The 18,812-nt window shown below is 39.5% G+C and overlaps 1 protein-coding gene across 2 annotated transcripts in view; it reads right to left on the reverse strand.

Moving 5' to 3' along the window:
* Positions 1-231: 231 nt before the first annotated feature.
* Positions 232-18,812, reverse strand: part of CENPC (centromere protein C) — a 28,187-nt gene continuing 9,606 nt past the window's right edge. The window contains exons 12-20 of one of the 2 annotated variants that reach the window (XM_059470381.1): positions 18,638-18,697; positions 17,791-17,859; positions 15,958-16,062; positions 15,051-15,149; positions 12,356-12,454; positions 11,922-12,076; positions 11,415-11,505; positions 9,949-10,018; positions 232-462 (exon numbers count right to left, since the gene is read on the reverse strand). In XM_059470381.1, the coding sequence (XP_059326364.1) occupies positions 420-462; positions 9,949-10,018; positions 11,415-11,505; positions 11,922-12,076; positions 12,356-12,454; positions 15,051-15,149; positions 15,958-16,062; positions 17,791-17,859; positions 18,638-18,697 (791 nt within the window). In that variant the 3' untranslated portion in view covers positions 232-419. The remainder of the gene's footprint in view (positions 463-9,948; positions 10,019-11,414; positions 11,506-11,921; positions 12,077-12,355; positions 12,455-15,050; positions 15,150-15,957; positions 16,063-17,790; positions 17,860-18,637; positions 18,698-18,812) is intronic. The other variant, XM_059470382.1, reaches the window with a different exon arrangement.

Here is an 18,812-nt window from a genome sequence, read left to right on the forward strand (position 1 = left end):
TGAAAACTTTGAAAACTATTTTACTTTCAAACTCCTTTTGAATGTTTCAGCAACTCCAAAGAAACAGTGAAACATTTCAGTTCATTACATCCTTGAAGCCACTCAAGATAACACACATATTTATTCACAAAAATTTACAAGTCAAACTCATGCAATTATCTGCATTTTCAAAACCACATGGAATGCTAGAAAACTGATTCTCAAATTATTTAAAAACAAAGAAATCAAAACTGATTTGCACTACTTAATATTTATTGATACAAAAGAAAATTCATAACAAACTATGTATTTACCATTTACACTGAAGAAAGATCTTTAAGATCAATGAAACAATATGCCCCAGAACTGGGGTCCGATGAAAATGTTCAATGTTCTTTAGAACTCCTCTGCATTAGATGACCTTCAATTTGCAGGTAAAGTTATGGGGAAGAGGTGTCCATCAACACATTTCTTGCTCTTCCTCTAAATTATAAAAAAAAACAGCAATTAGTTCAAATTAACACGGTTAAAAATAGGCCTACCTGTGCCATAATATTGGGGAGTTACAAGACAGTAAAGTGGAACAACTGCAAATTGTACTCACAGCAGCAAGGACATCACAACATTCACCTACTCCAGCGGCAAATCAATAAAAACATTAGTATTATTTCAATTATGCTCAAAAGAGCACATTAGCCTAATTTAATTCCACTAATAGTGGTCTCTGACAAATGTGCTCATCTGTGCAAAACCTGGAGCTGTCAAAGCCACACCTGGTTGTGGCACTGACACTTGCTCTCCAGGAATTCTCCTAAGCCATTTCAAGTACAAATTATATCTTGTGAAGGACCAAGAGGCCTCAGTAGTTAATGTGCATGTAAGTTTCTTGTTATTTTTATAAAGATCTTGTGTGTATTTGAATTCCCTTTAACCTGGGTTTACACAAATGGTTCACAATCTCTGGTCTGCAGTTCCAAAGGTCACAAAAAGCTGCTGACAGTAGGGAAAATAACTAGGAACTAAAATGCTTGCTGAGAGAATAATAACTGATGCAATTCCCCACCTCAAGTGACAGCTGAGTACTGCTACTCCTCATGTAGAGTTATATGGCAAAAGCAGACACTTGATAGCCTGGACTATGCAAGATGCCAAATTTTCAACTGGTTTAAAGCCCATGCACAGAATAAAGAATGCTGTTAAGACCTGCAGGTGAAAATAACAAGCCACTATCCAAATACAGCAAAATGTTTTGGGGTGTATGTGCAGAAAAGTGGTAGCTAATTCACCCAACCTGAGCAGTGGGCTTCTCATCAAACCAAGGTGTGTGTCTGCCCTAGAGGGACTCCTTAGAGCAAAGACAGAAAGGCAAGGTTAAAGCTGACACTTGTGACTGTACTTACTGTGCCTGTTTTGTCCTTTAGCGTGGAGAAAGGGATGGCAGTGGCTGGGGCTCAGGCACACCCCACACTCTGGTGGCAATACTGGTGTGACATGGAAGACTGCTCTCCACTTTAAGGGTACAGAAATAAGGGTCTTCCCAAGAAAAGCATGAACTAAACTTATAGAAGAGCAGCTTCCATAGCACAGGGTCCAACTTCCCAACAAAAGTGTGAACTAAACTTATAGAAGAGCAGGTTGCAACTTCACAGGATGTCTGAGGGCAGAGGGGACCTCTGGAAGTCATTTGATCCAACACTTCTGCTCAAGCATGACCATCAAGAGCTGGCTGCCCTGGATTCAGATAAGCACTTTCCACTCACACAAGCCTGTGTTTCCTGATCTCTTCTGTACCTCTTGACCTCTCTGCAGTAACCACGGCAAGAAGAATGAGGATGCCAAGTGTGCACACCAACACTCTGATGTGCTTTGCAAACACACACTCCCACCCAGGGCACTAAGAATGGCAAAACAGAGATGATGGGATCTGAACTTTGTGGACAGAACTGTTCCACATGGAAGGCTATGTCACATGTGCTTGGCCAGGTCTCAGCCCCATCTCCAAGAGAAATGTATGAAGCTGATCCTGAGGGGCCACCCAACACATCTCTTTCAGTCTAGGCTCCTTAGACACTGCAGAAACACTAAAAACCTGGAAGATTACTTTCTCTTGGAATTTACCAGAAAAGTCAAGCAGCAAGAGTGTGAGAGGGCACATTAGAGATCCACAGCCACACACGCAGCAGTGGGCACACCTCTGTGCCAAAACCAGCTGGTGCCAGGAGGCATTCCCACTGGCAAGAGGCAGAAAGATGTAAGAGCAGGTGAATGCCTGGACTAGCCTGCCAACACAAAATCAGGGTATGGCGTGGTGCCTAAGTGATGGCAGACACACATCAAGATTGTGCCAAGGCAAAGGAAGTCACCAGCACGCTGAATTAGTGCTCTAAGAGGAGCAAACAGCAAAATACTATGGTGCTCCAGGGTAAGTCTGGCCATGGGGAACAGTGCTAGGATGGATTCTTACAGCACTGCAGAGCCAGCCTCAGCAGATGGACGAGGTTCAAGGGCAACCAAGTGGGCCTGAAGCAGTCTCAGTTCTGCTTCTGCAGCCAGGAAAACAGCAGATGATGACAATACAAACACCTTGCCAGTGACATCCTAAGCCAACCTTCTTGGGATTAAAACTACACAAAAGTCCTTCAAAGAACAGAGGCCAAAGAAAGCTTTGCATCACCTCTCTGAGGGTGAAAATTGGAAGCTATGCCAGGCCCTGTACAAAACTTGCAGGAGAGGTAGCAAAGGAACCTTCAGGCACAAGAACACCTCTAAAATAATTCAAACACCTGGAACTGAGCTAAAAAATTATTCAATCCTTGCAAGTGGCCAAAAGACAGCAAAGAAAGCTTTGGTAAGGAAAATGCATCCAAATAGGGCAGGAAATTAGTTTAGGCAGCAAGACAAAAAATGAAGGAGCAGATTGAAACTTGATGAAACAGCTGAGCTGAAACAGCAGCAGGTGAATGCCTCATCCTGCAGCCTGTTCCAAGAGAAGGAAGAAAAAAAGGAGACGAAAGTGAACTTGGGGCAGATACTTCAAGAAGACAACTGCCAACTTGCTTATAAAGACACAGTACATCACAGTGGCATAGTGTTAACATGGAATTTAATGAAAAAAAGGAAATTATTATCAACATTTCAATATATACTTGAGGTGACCTCTCCACTGTAATTTCTGCAATAATTCAAGTTCCAGATATGAGGTGGGATAAAAAGGGAACATTTACGCAAATCTATAGCCCATGCTAAATCAAATAAATTAAGAGAGGTTTTGTATTTCATTACCATCACAGTTCAGTGGAAACAAGGAAGAAGGGAAGCAGGAAATCTGGGGTTTGCACCTCATCTAAACGCCTCAGCATCTCATCAGAGATTAGCTTTGCTAACTTAAAAAGTTCTTCAGAAGAAAATGTTAAATATTTTCAGGTAAAACAATACCAGTGTTGTAGGTTCCTCCTCTTTTTTTTCCAGCAAAACCCACAAACGCATCCTGCAGCATGAGTGCAGGACTGTGGGCTGACCCTGGCTGGATGCCAGGTGCCCACCAAAGCTGCTCTGTCACTCTCCTTACTCAGCTGGACAGCAAGAGGAAATACAAGGAGAGGCTCCTGGGTTGAGATGAGAACAGGGAGAGATCACTCACCCATTACTGTCACAGGCTGCAGGGGAATCTCAGCTCCAGCGCCTGGATCTCATCCTGGCTCCTTCTGCACTGACCTGGGTGTGGGCAGGCTTGTTTCTCTCACTTATCCTCACTCCTCTCTTCTCTGGCAATAATTACTTCTGCACAGTAACATTTTTTCATTCTTAAATGTTACCACGGCAGAGTTACCACCAGCTCTGGCGGGCTCAGCCTTGGCCAGCGGCAGGTCGGCACTGGAGCAGTCTGGCACTGGCTCTGCCACAGGGAAGCTGCTACTGGCTTCCCACAGAAGCCATCCCAGTAACCACCCCCCACCACTATCAAAACCTGGCCATACAAACCCAATACAAGGTCAAAAGCAGCAGAAGCCATTTCATGACAAGGTAATGATTCTGTGAGTTTCAATGGGGTGAGCAACTGAACAAAATGAAGCTATTCTAAATTCTGATAGTTCACTCAGTGTAATTTGTCTGAAAGGTTAAACAGGATGCTAACATGGACTTGGTATGCCACAAAATGAAGAGGGAAATAAAGCAAACATTTAATTTGTCTTTAAAACACAGTGGGGCTTTTTCACTATCTAAAATACTGTTCAAGTTTGGGAGCTGAGTTCTAACTTACAGCTACCGCAACCTCTCTGCTTTATATGTGAATTACCTTAAAAGTGTGTAGTAGAGCTTAGCTGCTCATCAGGCAAATGTCTGCTTCTACTAAGAAAATCAGCCATAATAAAAGGCAGACAGCATTTGCTAGATGTAAAAAGGCCTCTGCAATTATCACTTAATTGTCCTTCATGGGCCAGTACTGGGAGTCTCATACTTTCCCCTTAAGGTTGCTCCCTTCTTCAGCACTTTTCTTAACTGTCTACTTAATTAGTCTTCCTTCCTGGCCTTAATTGTGAATTTGTTTTGATTAATTAGCCTCAGAGCTCACTTGGCACTAACTGAAATATAGGAGAAGTGCTCAGTTTCTTGGGTGAATAGCCTACTGCATCCTAGGGGAGCCCCCTCTTTGTCAGCAATAAAATTTCAAGTCCAGATAGTGTTTGAAAAGAACTTTTTTGTAATTAACTTTCAATTCTTGTAATTACCCCCACTGTACTACAACACAAAAGTGTTGCTAACACAAAGAAAGGGTAAAATTCATTCAATTCAGGCCTCTTCTTAGGTGGATTATACATCATGCTCATTAGCTGAACCCTGTAGTTTTAGATAAGATGACACAATGTTCTCAAATGCAGGTGATCAGATCACTATTAGAATCCCAAACCAGGAGTGTGGTTTACCAGCAGAGACAGCTGTGTCCTTGTGGCACTAACACCAGAAAACCTTTCCCATATCAATATTTTTAAAGTTATTGAGCTTCACTGAAAATGCTTTGCATAACCTAGACCAGTAAGTGTGTAACACCTCTGAGCACTAACATAGAGCTCTTCACACCTCTCCTATCACTCCTCTCCCCTCCCTCTTTACAGCACGTTGACTCCAGAAGACACCCTCACAGGTTACCATGCATCTGCCATCTTGATCAATTCTCATTTCAGGTACTGTTACTGAAAACACAGGAAAAGGCACCTTTAAACACCATCACAGTGAAAAAATTTAATAAGCTAAATGAAATAATGTGTGTTAACAGCTATCATACCCATTTAATAAACTTCCTAAATATTTGTCAAGAGTACTGGAATTCTTCAGTTTTCAAATTTAAAAGTCCTTACTTATCAAGCTGCAAAGAGAAAAAAAAATCTTATTCTAGATATTAATTTCTGTAACATTTTAAACTTGCATCTCAACAGTCAAGCTGACAAAGTAAACATTTTGTTTCTTCCAGCTCCTGGTTTCAGTCACTGTTGCTCTTGTGCTCCAAACAGGACTGCAGAAGGAGTGCAAAGTACCTTTGGTTTTACAACCCTTTGTGCCGTACCTTTCCTGGGGCACAGAAGCTCAAATGAAGCAGATTAGAACAGGAGATTTATGAGTGGGCTTAAAAACACAGAGCAGCTCTGCAGACAAAACTTTTAAGATATTTGTTTCCTAATGATCTGCAGCCCACTGTTCTGACTGATAATCAACCATGTTTTCATCTTATAACTGGATCACAGGACTCACTTCGGTTGTCAAATCCTAACTGAAGCTCATCCATGCAACCCAAAAGGTTTGCCTTTGAGATCTCTTCTGACTGTATTTGTGAACATCTGTGAAGTGACAGGATTCTGCCAAGGAAATGTACCGGCTTGGAAGAACTAAGATATTCAGTTACAACAGCTGTCAGTAGCATTAAAGAGGCATGGCCCATGCTCTTCAGCTAGATGTATCACCTGCAATCAATCACCACTTAAAGTAAATCCTGTATTACAAAAGACATCATGCAGAGTCTATACAACAGTAGAAATACAAGAAATATTCCCTCATGCCGAAACGTCTTTTCAACTGTTATGAAATGAGGAAATAGCTCTTTAGGTCTATTGCATTCCCCAAATGTTAATTTAAAATCATCTGCAGATAACCAATTTAGTTGTGCACTTGCAAAATAGAAGAAGCTGTACATGTGCCTCAACAGTTTGTTTTGTCTGTAATTACTCAGCTCACAATCTCCTATTTTAGATTTACAGAACTGTACAAATATGGATGTGCATACACATCTGACTGTTCTGCAATCACTCTTCTGCTAATTTAAGCTTCAAAAAGCTTTCTTTAAAAAAACAGGAACAGCTTTCCAAACAAATAAAACTACAAAAAGATATATTTGCAAAAGAACCTACTAACTTGTAATTTTTTTGAAGGGAGGCACAGCCTTCAAAGCTGTGGCTTTTTATTGTGGCATGACTTCTCAGTTAAGCCTCTTAAAAGAAGCCCCTGGATGTTACCATAGTACCTGCTATGGAATACATGAACCTATTAACATAAAGCTGAAATATGTGACTTGGCTTTTGTTTCCATCTCTCTCAATTACTGCTGATAGAAAGCAATGAATTAAAATACTGAAAAACAGGGATACCCATTAGGATATCAGCATGTATCCTCCAGGAACAGAAAGTGTATCTCACATTTTGTCTCCTTCAAGACAAAGATCCCAACTTGACTCCACAACAGGTAACACTGGTTAACCAACTTCAGCCTAGCTCCACAAACACCTGGTGAAACCACAGTAGCCAGTGGAAGTGAGATTACTCAGCAGAGCAGAAAAGAGGCTGGCAAAAAGAATCACATGTTTGCAGGAAGAACTAACTCGTCACATTTCAGAAAAGACTTATTTTTTTACAATATCCCATTTGGCCTGCTGTACACAAAAATGTAGGAAGCAGGAACCAAAATGAGACCAGGCAGAGGTGAAACATCAGCTGCTGCTTCTGACTAGCAACTGATTATTAATTGACACACTGCAGAACTCAGCAGCCATAGGAGTCCTGGCACTCAGAAGATTCTCCTGCACCTCCTCACACTATATTTAGGCTAATGACACAGCAGCAAATTTCTAACAAGTGCCAAGTTGAAGAAAAAACATTGAAATGCAATCCAGACCAACAGTGAACAACCCAGGTCCTGCTGTGTACTAATGTTTTAAAGAACAATTTTGTGCAAGTGGCTGCAACAAGTACAACATCCATGTAACTGAATGAACTTAGTAACCTTCAGCAGTTAAGTCCTACTGTGAATGGCAACTGATTTACATCTCTTTGCAAGAGAATTCAACTAAATTTATCTCCACCTCTAACACACTGTTCTTCCTGCCTTTCAAAAACCAGATCCTCCTGAGCACAGAGGCCAACAAAGGACTAAGAGCTGTGCTTGAAGCCCCATCTACTGACAAATAATAGAATTGTCGCTATACCAGAGCAGTATTCCCGAGAACATCCCTTGACAAACTTGATATTTCTTCTTAAAAAAAGCAAACCACAATCATATTCAGATGTAGTCCAGCTACAAAATGTTCTCTGCAAACTACACAGGACACTTGTCTCAAGAAACCAACCAGCCAGAGAGCAACAAAGCCATCCAGCCTAAAAAGTGACATACTTTACCAAATCTGCCCTGTTCGCCTTGACATCCCAGCCATAGAATTAGGAAAACACAAACAGGCATGCTGACCTGAAACCTGCATTTGAACACCTGCACTTTCCAGCCTGTGTCAGAAAACGGTCTGCACACATTAAATCTGCCTTAGAAAGCATCCTGAAGAACTATTTCTCTTGACTCAAAAGAAAACCCTCTCATGATCTTGCTGCCAAGTTGCAGGGGGCAAAGACACATCTGTGCCTGATATGACATTGTCATCACTTCTCATCCCAGCCCACCAAATGAAAACACATCCCTGGAAAGCAACAGCCTGCTGAGCTCTGCCACAGCATCCACCCACACTCTCCTTCAGGACCACAAGCCCTGAAGTCCATACACATAAGTTACCTACACTAACCCCTTAAGTATCCATCCTTCTGCTACCCAATCTGCAGACAGGTAACACAGAAAAGAATCTGCAGGGCATTTTTGTTCAGAACTCCCTGGCTATTAACACAACTGAAAAGTTTTCTTGCTCTCATTTTTAACTGGAGCCAGTTTGCTGCTGGGATCAAAGACCATCACATCCATGGCCTGACCGCTGGGAGACCTGCTTGGGTTAGAAGCAGAGTCTTAGGTTTAATCCTAGCCCTGTACTTTTTCCAAGTGGCAAAGTTCCAGATCTCTGTAGGCCTGAGGAGCTGAAAGACTTAAAAACTAAACGTTTTAGTGGGTGGGATCCCCTCAAGCAGTGAGACAGCATGTGTGCCCATCTGGTAGCTGGTATGGCTCCAGCACAGGAAGGACATTATTTGAATCTTGCTGACCTTGAAGAGACCAACCCAAGCCCAAAATTTAGAAAAGCTGCCAACATCAAATTTATACCTAGTGACTAAATGACTTTTTTCCTTTTTAACTCTTAAACTGCTTACAAAAGTTGAAAAAAAGGACTGGAAAAAAAGGACTTTCTGTGTAGTCTGAACTCTCACAGTAAATAGTTTGTTTCAAGACAGGCACGTTCCTGTTTCATCTTCTCAGAGCTACATGTGACTTAGCCATGAATGAAAAGAAAGCACACAACTTCTACCAAGTATTTCCACTGTCAGGCTACTTATGCACTAACCATAGGAGCTTCAAAGAGAATAACAAAGTATTAGCTCAAATTACCCAATCCAAAGGATCTTTCACAGAGGCATGATAAGATAATGTTGGTGTCCAAGACCTTTCACAGACACAGGAAATTAGCTGAGAGCTGAAAGCCAATTCCTCTTTCCTACTTTAATGTATACTCTAGATTTAGCATAAAGATCATGGCCAAGACTGGTTACAAGGTTAGTGCTCAATCCTCAAGTCCTTAAGAGTTCACAATTCCAATTCAATTTTCCTTATCTCCTTCTCTTCAAGGATAGCAATGACCAGAGAGAGAAAGCAGTATATGAGAAGAGCTGTAGTTTATCCTTATCTTCAGCCAGAAGGAACCTCGAAGAGCTTGGGAGACAAATGCTATGTATACCATCTGCTGTCTAGACTTAGCTTCTGGAGTATACAGTATAATTACAGCTTTCCCAAAGGTCCTCATCATTATCAAGGAACACAGCAAACAAATCAAAAGGAGATATTAGAGTAATACATTTGGCAATGACCTATCACTGTTACACAAAATAAAGCTATCAACAATGCTCAGAGCTAATCAGGCCATAGCTTCCACACAAAAGACACAACTGATAAGCTCCTACTTAAGAGCTCCTATTTTCCTATTCAGATTGGAGGCACTAATCATCCAGCTGCCAGACAAGGAAGGGTTGCCTGTCGTTAACATATGAGAAGGCAGCTGGACCCCAGCACAGCAGCCTTGCAGCAGCCCATCTCCTAGACAACAATTACTGGAATGCAAACAGCAGGTTTGTCATTTAAACAGAGATTATTCTAAGCAGGTTGTACCAGGCAGTCGTTAAGACTATCTATCAGATGTTAGCTGAGCATGCCAACGTTTTTTCAAGTGCTAAGCATCTTTAGGGAGATTAGGCATATTGATACAATTTGGAACAACAAATACACCCACACATTTCATACTTTTATCTTTCTGTCACTGGATGGCACAAGAACAGTAACTGATTCAGAGCAAGGCCCTTCAGTATGCCATTTCAGTTTGACAGCAAACAACCAACATTCTTCTGTGTTTTTTCCCTCAACTCTTCTTGATTTCAGCTGCTCTGTATTCATTTGTAATGTTAGGGTGGGCCCACTCAAACACTTTTGTACGTAAAAAGAACTTCAGAACATACAAAAATTTGACAAGTGTTTAAGCAAACTTCTTTGCAGAAAGTTCTTCACCTGTCTTTGAGTTGTGTGAAGAGAAGAACACTTTCTTCATTTAGAAGATTTCGTATGTTATATCCATTTCCTACAAAGAAAAACAGAGCAAGTTTTCCTTAGCATCCACTGACAATTTTTTAAGTCCTCTCCTTTTTTAAGTCAGCCAAGTATAATTCCATTTAATATATTTTAACAGAAGGTATATTAGCTCTTAATCTAGGATGCCACTCTTACAGGCAGGTCAGTGCATTTCAAAGAGATGACAAGGAATACACCTAATGTCATTTACTTTCATCTGTGCTTAGAAGATTTTTACTGAGAAGAACGTAACAGGCATGAACTCTCAGCTCTCAAAACCCACAATAAAACTTTAAGGTGACTGAATTTACTTCAATTTATTCCTACAGACAATATCAATAAAAAATGTACATGGAAACTTATCTGCAGATCTTGACTTGAGTTTTGCACGCTAACCTGACCACAAAACAGAATTATCTAATAGGCCCTCAACACTGGGAATGAACAACATCCTCACATTCATATATGGCCACACAGTGAATTACAGAGATCACCTGCCACCACCATTGCATTGCCCATCCAGCCATACTGAGAGCAGCCATCAGGAAGCAGGGAAGAATGAAGTGTAGATCTTTATGGTCATACAAAACTTTCAGCATTTTATATAATCTGCTTTCCCAAAAAGCAAATTGTCTCTGCAGACCCACTAGACTTTTAAGACTGTAACACCAAAAAACAGCTTCAAAGCACCAAGCATTAACTGAGCAATGACTGTTCAGTCAGGACACTGTGCTGAAAAGTTAACAGGGAAAAAATGGGCTAATTCCTCATTTTCTGAAGATAAGCCTCTTCACAAGAAAGCTGTACAAAAGCTCTCTATAGTTTCATGTACAGCCTGCTTTAACACTACTATAAATCTCCAGACTAGTGTCTTAAGCCAGTGATGAACAGCCTCCCATATGGAATTCATGCCACTTTTATATCAGAAGGACAAAATCAGGTCTTTAAATTCTCAAGAAAACATATGAAGTTACAACCTATTCAACAAGATAGCTGAACCTTCTATATGTGAGAAGCACAAAGCACAAAATGGTGAACTGATCCAAATGGATTTTCATAATTTTACATAGGAAAAGAGCAGCAAGCATATGGTGACAGAAACAATTATATTAATTATGAGTAACATTCGGCTGTCTGTGATGTTTCCTCAACACTACAGCTAGTGACAGAACCAGAAAACCAAGAGAAATTTACTCTTAGAAGTTGGTAGTGTCATCAAAACTTTGAGGCCACAAGAGGTATGTGTATCCCTGCATTCAACCATTACATGATCAACCCACTTCCAGTGTTTTGTCATATTCCATTTCACCCCGTAGTGTGCCACTGTCTATTCAGTCATTCTGTTTGGATTTGATTCCTAGCATGCTGATGTAGGCTCCTGCACCTCCCAACAAACACACACTCACCTGCTGGAACATAGAAGCAGTCCCCTGCAGTCAGGCAATACGATGCGTTATGTAATGTCACAATAACTTTGCCATGGATAATATGGAAAGCCTTAATGGAAGCCAAAGGGTTCTAAGGTTAGCACCATTTAAAGAAGATATCCAAGAAAACACTTGTACACACAAAACAAAGATAAAAACCCAAATCAGCCAGCAGAGCTGCAATCTCTTTTCCCCATACTGATGAAAAATAAGATGTTCAAAAGGGGGATAGGGTCCAGTTTTATTTTTCTGATATTTCTATCTTGCCTGCAAGATTTACAAAGTAGAAGCAGATGGACATACAGATTTAATACAAAGCAAAGCAGGGCAATACGCATGCAAAGATCCTTCAGTAAAAAATTCATTAATGTTCATTTGTTTTGGGGGCAGGGCAGACCTCTCAACCTCATATGTTATTTCCAACCACCCCAACAGATCTTCTGTTTACAAAGTCCATTTCATAAAACTTTTTAAAAGCACACTTACTATTGTATCCATGTCGACAAACTGGTGTCCCTTTTCTTTATATGGTTTCAGAATCAATCTACCAGTTGCAAAAAGAGACGTATTCAAATTTTTGTGTATTTCTACAGCCTCATCTTTGAAGAAGTGAGTTTGACTGCCTGCAGTGTTTATACAATCTACAAAAAATGTCCAGGAGATCAGCATTAATGCTACTACATAATTAGTCTTGTTACAAGCTCAGTGCAATACATATTGTTTCAGTGCAACACCTCCAAAAGCCAGACTCAACATTTAGCTGAAAAATTATGACACTTATGTCTCCCTCAGAACCTTCTCCAGAAGAGAAATGAGTATTTCAGATCCTCACCTTTTTATGCACAATGTGGCATGAACATTTTTTGTTCTCGTAAGTCTACATAATTCAGGAAGTCCCTTGGTCCCATCCATCAACTCACCTAGATACACTTCATTATTTGTTACTGGGTCCAGTACAATGACTGGCTTAGATGCATCAGCTAGGCTGTGGTCCAAACTTGCAGGTATCTCTCCTCTATCTGAGGATACAAAGAAACCAAAACAAGACCAAAAAAGAAATCAATATAGATTACAAGAAGTTAATAATTTAACCACAACTTTTCCACAATTCCAATGTTACACATTAAGTAAAGAAATTTCCTTTAATAAGTGACTAAATAGAATGAACACTCTTCCTTCAAATAAAGAAAACCATTCATAACAATTCTTTGAAAATATCTTTTTCATTGAAATAATTTCTGTGTGTTATAGATGAACACTCTCTGAATCCTAAAGAATTTTCTGGGGAAATGCCACCTATTTTTCCTATGCTATTAACAACAATATTTATTCAAAACTAAACTCTATGTTTTGAGAGATGTGTTTTTCTAGCAACAGATGCTGAGAGAATATGAAATACATGATGAAGAGTGAAGAACAGGTGGTTTTGCTCAATGTATTGTTGATAGGCATCAGGGGACTTAAGAGAGAAAGTGTTCAAAGATAAGCACATGTCCAATTTTCCTGTTCTAAAGAAATAACACTATGGGAATCTCACTCTAAGTTGTAAATCTGAGAACTATTGCTCTAATAAAAAGGACTTATCCAGAGAAAGAAATATCCTAAGAACTGATGGCAACACTATGCTTTTCAAACAGAAAAGAGATGCTTTAGAATGTTCACGGCAGAATAAATATCCCAAAGCTCTCCTGCAGAATTCTTTTAAGCAGACAATTTTAGCTCTACAGTGCACAGGAAATTTCTTTAAACACAGACAGAAGAAGCATGCTAAAGGCAAGCTATAGCACTTTGTAGGCACTCATGGCAGCTTAAATACTCTTACAGTAAAACTATCAGGGGGAGGAAGAAAGTTACTGTGTTTGAACAGCTTTGTTCCAACACAACCATCTCTCTATAAAAAGAAGCAGCAACAGGTACAACACTATAGCCATAAAAACAGAATTTTTTTTGTATCAGTAACATTTAAGAATTTGTGCTAGAAATTCTACTTGGCTGACAGGTCTTACATGCATCACTAAGACCCAAGGATGTAAGTGAAAGACTATCTCTGAGAATGAATGTCTGCCACACAGGAAATCAATCACTTCTGGAAGACAGTTCAAAGGCACTTGAAGCAACCAATAGTTCTTGTAAGATACAATATGAACAGTCACTACCAGCTCAGGATCTCATGGGCTGCAAGTGATTTATATTACAATATAAACTGTACTTAGACCAAATATTGATCTATACCAGGGTCCTGTCTCCCATCAGTGGCCCAAAGCAGGTACTCATTCCATTCCTCAAAATGCCACAATAATATACTCAATATAATATATTCAGTTGAATACTTTCCACCTCTAACCTGGAGCTCCCACACTTCATGTAGAGCTATTAACTCTCTGTTTAATGTATCTGGTTCTTGCCTTGAAACTACGTAAATACTTTTATGCATAATATTCTGGGCAGGAAGCACACAGTGAGAATGGTCACCTTATTTTGCTGAATAACCCAGCTCTCACTGTCTTTCTTCTATACCTCCTAGTTCTTGTGTTTAAAAAAACAAGCAGAAAACCCCAACGAGACCATTTACTTCTATTTCCCTTCTCTAGGTCACTCATGATTTCAGAGGTGATTTAGACCTCTAAGGAAGAGGCCTCCATAGTACTCTCTTCAGGACTGAGGAGAATTCACTACAGGAAGTCCTTTTAGGTCTTTCATGAGCTTTCCCTAAGCCTTCTCTAGTCCCACCACTTTCTTTTTGAGGTAAGGAATAAAATTTATATGAAACACATGTAAAATCAGAAACTGGTACCAACAGTGATTGTTTTCTTCCTTATTTCTCTGATGATTATGTCAGTCCTGATTAGTTTAGTAGTAGATCCATATGGCATTTTCCATGTTTGTTAGCACTTGTTTTAATAGTTCTATAACTTTAAAGAGAAATGTTTCCACTTCAAACAAAAGCTCTAGACAGTCTCCATAAAGAAAGGCTCTGTAGCATTACAACATCTTCCAGAGAGCATAGCAAAAATAATTTGGCTTTTGGACTTTGACACTCTTTTCTGAGCACTACTTACATGTTTATTATATACTGGCCAGAGAGCCTAGGTTTGCTTAAACATCACTTTATTGCCCACTTTTAATCATTTTATGCACTGTTCTTAAAGCTCTCCACCTACTGTGATGTGGTTTTGTATTTAAACTACAATAGCTTGAAGCCCTACTAACACTCTCTGCTGCATTTTTAGATGTATTACAGGCTTCAGCAAAATGGCTACAAGTTTTTATACCTTAACCATGCCCACTAGCATCATAATCTGAACACAGAATGAGTACAGTTTAGTCTCTTCAGCCCCTGCTTTAAAGGCACAACAGCACTTCTGGGTATGTCTAGCACTTCTTCCTTTCTTACGCTGAAAAGTGAACAATTTTACTACAACAATGTACAGCATGGCCATAGATCCAGTAGGAGCAGGTTTTTCCTCATCAGATCACATTAATAAATTATGGTATAAAATTATTTTCACCCAGAGAGAGAACTGAGTGATTATGGGAGAAAAATCTTAGAGCAGTAGAGCATTTGATTAAAGAGACTTTTTAAAGTATCCAAAGGAAAAAAGCTTTTGTTCCTACCTGTTTTATCTCTCTTCTGCTTGGGACAATCCTTCCTCCTTTTACTCTTCCTGGGAGATTCTGTTTCTGGATGCACGAGTCCACTAATCACAAGCCCTCCTGAAACAAAAGGAAGTTAAACAAAGTCCACTAACTCACAGTAAATCTAAAAGAATGCAAACTTGCACAACCAATCAGCATTTCAACTGAGAATAGACTTCCTGGGATGCTCAACTTTTCAGATCACTTTAGAAAGCCAGAACAACCAAAAAACGTTTTAACATTAAGTACTTTGGAGTGCAATGCAACTTGAGACATTTTGAAAATTATTTTATCAAATTCAGTCAAAGAACACTTCAGAAAGCCATCACATGCAATTAATTTTTTAAGATAAAATATCACTTTTACAGACACAAAAAAATACTCTTTTGAGTGAACTAATTAATTAGGAAAGGACTAAACTAGGCTGAATTGTCAGTAAAAAATTACTGAGAACAAGATATATTTTCTCACTTAGGGTATTTAACACTGAGACTATAAAATGTTATAGTATCTGCTCTCAAACACAATCCTTACACAAAAAGAAATGCTCCAATGAATGATCCAGTGGATTGTCTCTTTTTCCAGTATCACACACAATCTCTGACATAAAAACCCACTAGTACAGAGCAACTGTTCTGTTTTTCCCTCAACAGTGAAGGAAAAGTACTTAACATGCTCTGCTGAGATTATTTTCAGCTGACACAGGAGTGTCAGAAGAGAAGAAAACTACATGGAGAGATGACTAAGTAACTGGAGACCAAATAATCTTTTTTAAAAAGATACCCAATAGTAAGCATCTCAAGGCTTGCACAGCACAAGATCAAGTCAGATTTTTCTATTCTGCTTTGTCAGAAGGAAGCAAATGTTGGTGTTTTGGAACTAATACCTGAAGGTTTCATAGTATAGTTTATGCGCTCGCCTCTCCAGTATTCCAGAGGCCTCAGCCGTATCCTTTTTGTCCGACGAACATTAGGTGTGTTGGAAGGCATGACTGATTTCAAGGATGAAGTCATTAAATATGAAAGGAAAATTCAGAGACAGAAAATATTAAATATTCTTTCCTCTTGTTCTGTACCACAAGGGGGTCAGCCCTTCCCAGCTGATATTTTTATCACATTGCTATCATGACAAGAAAATAGGATTCAAGTATTACCAAATGCCTTCTTTCGCATAAATCAGTATTTCACCCTCCTTTTTCTTAAACAATCACCACCCTGACTCGACATTAGATTTCATTCTATATATCTTAGTGAACCACTGATACACAGACATTAGGAGCTCAAGCTCAAGGACAGCAAACATGCTACATCTGTGAAGACAAAGTTCTCGACAAAGACTAAGAATCTTGCCTCAATCTGGGGGATTTCATTAGCAACCATGAAAAGGCACTGCCTCAGTTATGGGGAGGGTAACAGAGACTGCCTAAGTACATCCTTCTCTTCCACATTCAGAAGTCCTGTTTCCAGGGTCCAGAAGAGCAGCACTTTTGCAAAAAGAAACCACACATTTCCAGGATTTGTCAGATATTTATCTTCAGATGTACTAATCACACAGTCTCAACTTGGAATTTGTGTAAGCTGCCATATATGAATAAAGTATGATATTTTATTGTTTGTAAGAAGAGTAAAAGCCCCTTAATATCTCAAAGCAAATTAATCAAGAATATTTAAATATTTTAAAATAGTAAATATGAAACAGTTGCTGAAACAGTTTTTGAAGGTAGACAACTAAAGTGTTGTGCAGAAAATAATAATGAAGCCAATTAAAAAACACCCATAATGTAAACAGACAAGCATGCGACTACAGCTGACTGCATGACCATTGTTCCATCCTATCCAGACTCAGACCACCACAGAAGGCAGGTTTTACTGCACAAAACCAATTCAAACTCTTACTGTTCTCACTGTACAGTAAGAGTTTGTGCTGACTCAGTTTTTTAGGAATATATTCAGTGCACACAGCTGGGTGTGGAGCTGCAGTGCCAGCCAGAGATCGAGCTCTGCAGGAGAGCCTCAGGCAAGAGGCCATGAGCTGATGCTGATCCTCTGAACCACAATGGGCACGGGGACCTGTGGCCCAGCCCAGTGACCAGACACTCAGGGACACAGCAGGAGCTGAGCACTCAGCTGGAAGGACCAGCAGCACCCCAGACTGTTGAGCACAAAGAATGTGAGGGTACAAAAGCCCAGATAGTCCTTGGCTCCAGTTTAAGCTGTTATTCTGTTGGCACACCATAAAATTACTTAAAGGAACCAGAGGTCTGAGATTCAGCCATGAGAAACTCAGAGGCAAGCCAGGAAGGAAATCTGGCTGTGTACAGAGTCAAATGGGGCACCTGTCAGGGCACTGGAGCCACCCACTGTAAAGGGGTTTCAGTCCCAGGACTTCAAGTCTGTGGTGGTGGGAGTGTGATTGCCAGAGTGGCTCCTGGATGGTCAGATCTGAAAGTTTCCTTAACAAAATACCATGAAAAACCAAAGTGTGGCATTTAAAAAGACAATTGTTGAATGGAGCAACAAAAAGAGAAACACTAGGAGTTTTAAAAAATAACTTTCAAATTAAGAGAAGGGCTGAAGGCCTGAAGAAACAACAAACCCTATCTGTACATACTTATGAACAGAGAACCCATTTCTAGGTGTTTGTGTCTCCTTCAGTAACATTTAAATCAAGTTGAAAATGCGCTTGCATTTACACACATTATATTTTAAAATACTCTTACCTATTTTATGCTTTGCTATTTCGTCTGACAACAGATGTCTTAATTTGTAATTCAAGTCTTCAGAATTATCTGAAAACACATTCAAAAACCCCATCACCAAAGGCATGTATTATTCCTGACTTTTATTCAATATGCCAACTAGAAGCAACCAAAAGTAACACAAACAGAAGTCCCAAGGACAGTGCTTCCACCCACACCTTTTGCTATAAACATACATTAAATCCAGTATAGATAAACAGTATCTGTAATTAGTTTTAAACAGAGTAAACTTAAAAATTACTTGAAAACTATACATTCAAGTAAATACTCCTCAGACCTAGCCCTCTTGATAAAGTGAACATTGACAAATTATAAACTATACACATAATTTTACTGATCAAAATGCAAGGTCATTCAGATTTATATCACTGAAACCTAACTTCAGAACAAATTTTTTACCAGGACACACACAAAAGTAGGTATCTGAAAAAAGCACTGCATGGACTAATGACATCCACATCTGGCTCTGAAGCACTAAGGAAAAGACTTTGTATCTCCAGGGCTCATGTTCATTACAACAACATGTGGAACTTGTGCAGTGAAATTTAAAACTGAAACCAAACAAATAATAATAATCCTCCCCACACAAAAGCCCCTAAACACAAAACCAAACCAAACAACTAACAAAAAACAAAACAAAACAAAACCTAACACAACAAAGCAAACAAAAAAAAAAAAAAGAAAAAAAAAAGAAACAAAAAAAACCAAACAAAACAAATAACCCCTCCCTGAAAAAAACACCAAACCAAAGTATTCTTTGGGGAACAGGCCATGAGTCCATCAATGCTGTAATTTGGCTCAGGTTTACCTGAAGTGTCTGCATACAGGACCATCACATGGGAACACATCAAACTGGTACAAACTGAGCCTGAAAATTTTGTTCAAAGTATTTTAGAAAGAATAACTTTATCCTGGTATGCATGATGCCAAAACACAGAGGGCTACGTTCTCCCAAAGCTAACCAGATAAAGCTGGCAAGCTGT

The sequence above is a fragment of the Ammospiza nelsoni genome, chromosome 4 (assembly GCF_027579445.1).
Source record: "Ammospiza nelsoni isolate bAmmNel1 chromosome 4, bAmmNel1.pri, whole genome shotgun sequence".
NCBI lineage: Eukaryota > Metazoa > Chordata > Aves > Passeriformes > Passerellidae > Ammospiza > Ammospiza nelsoni.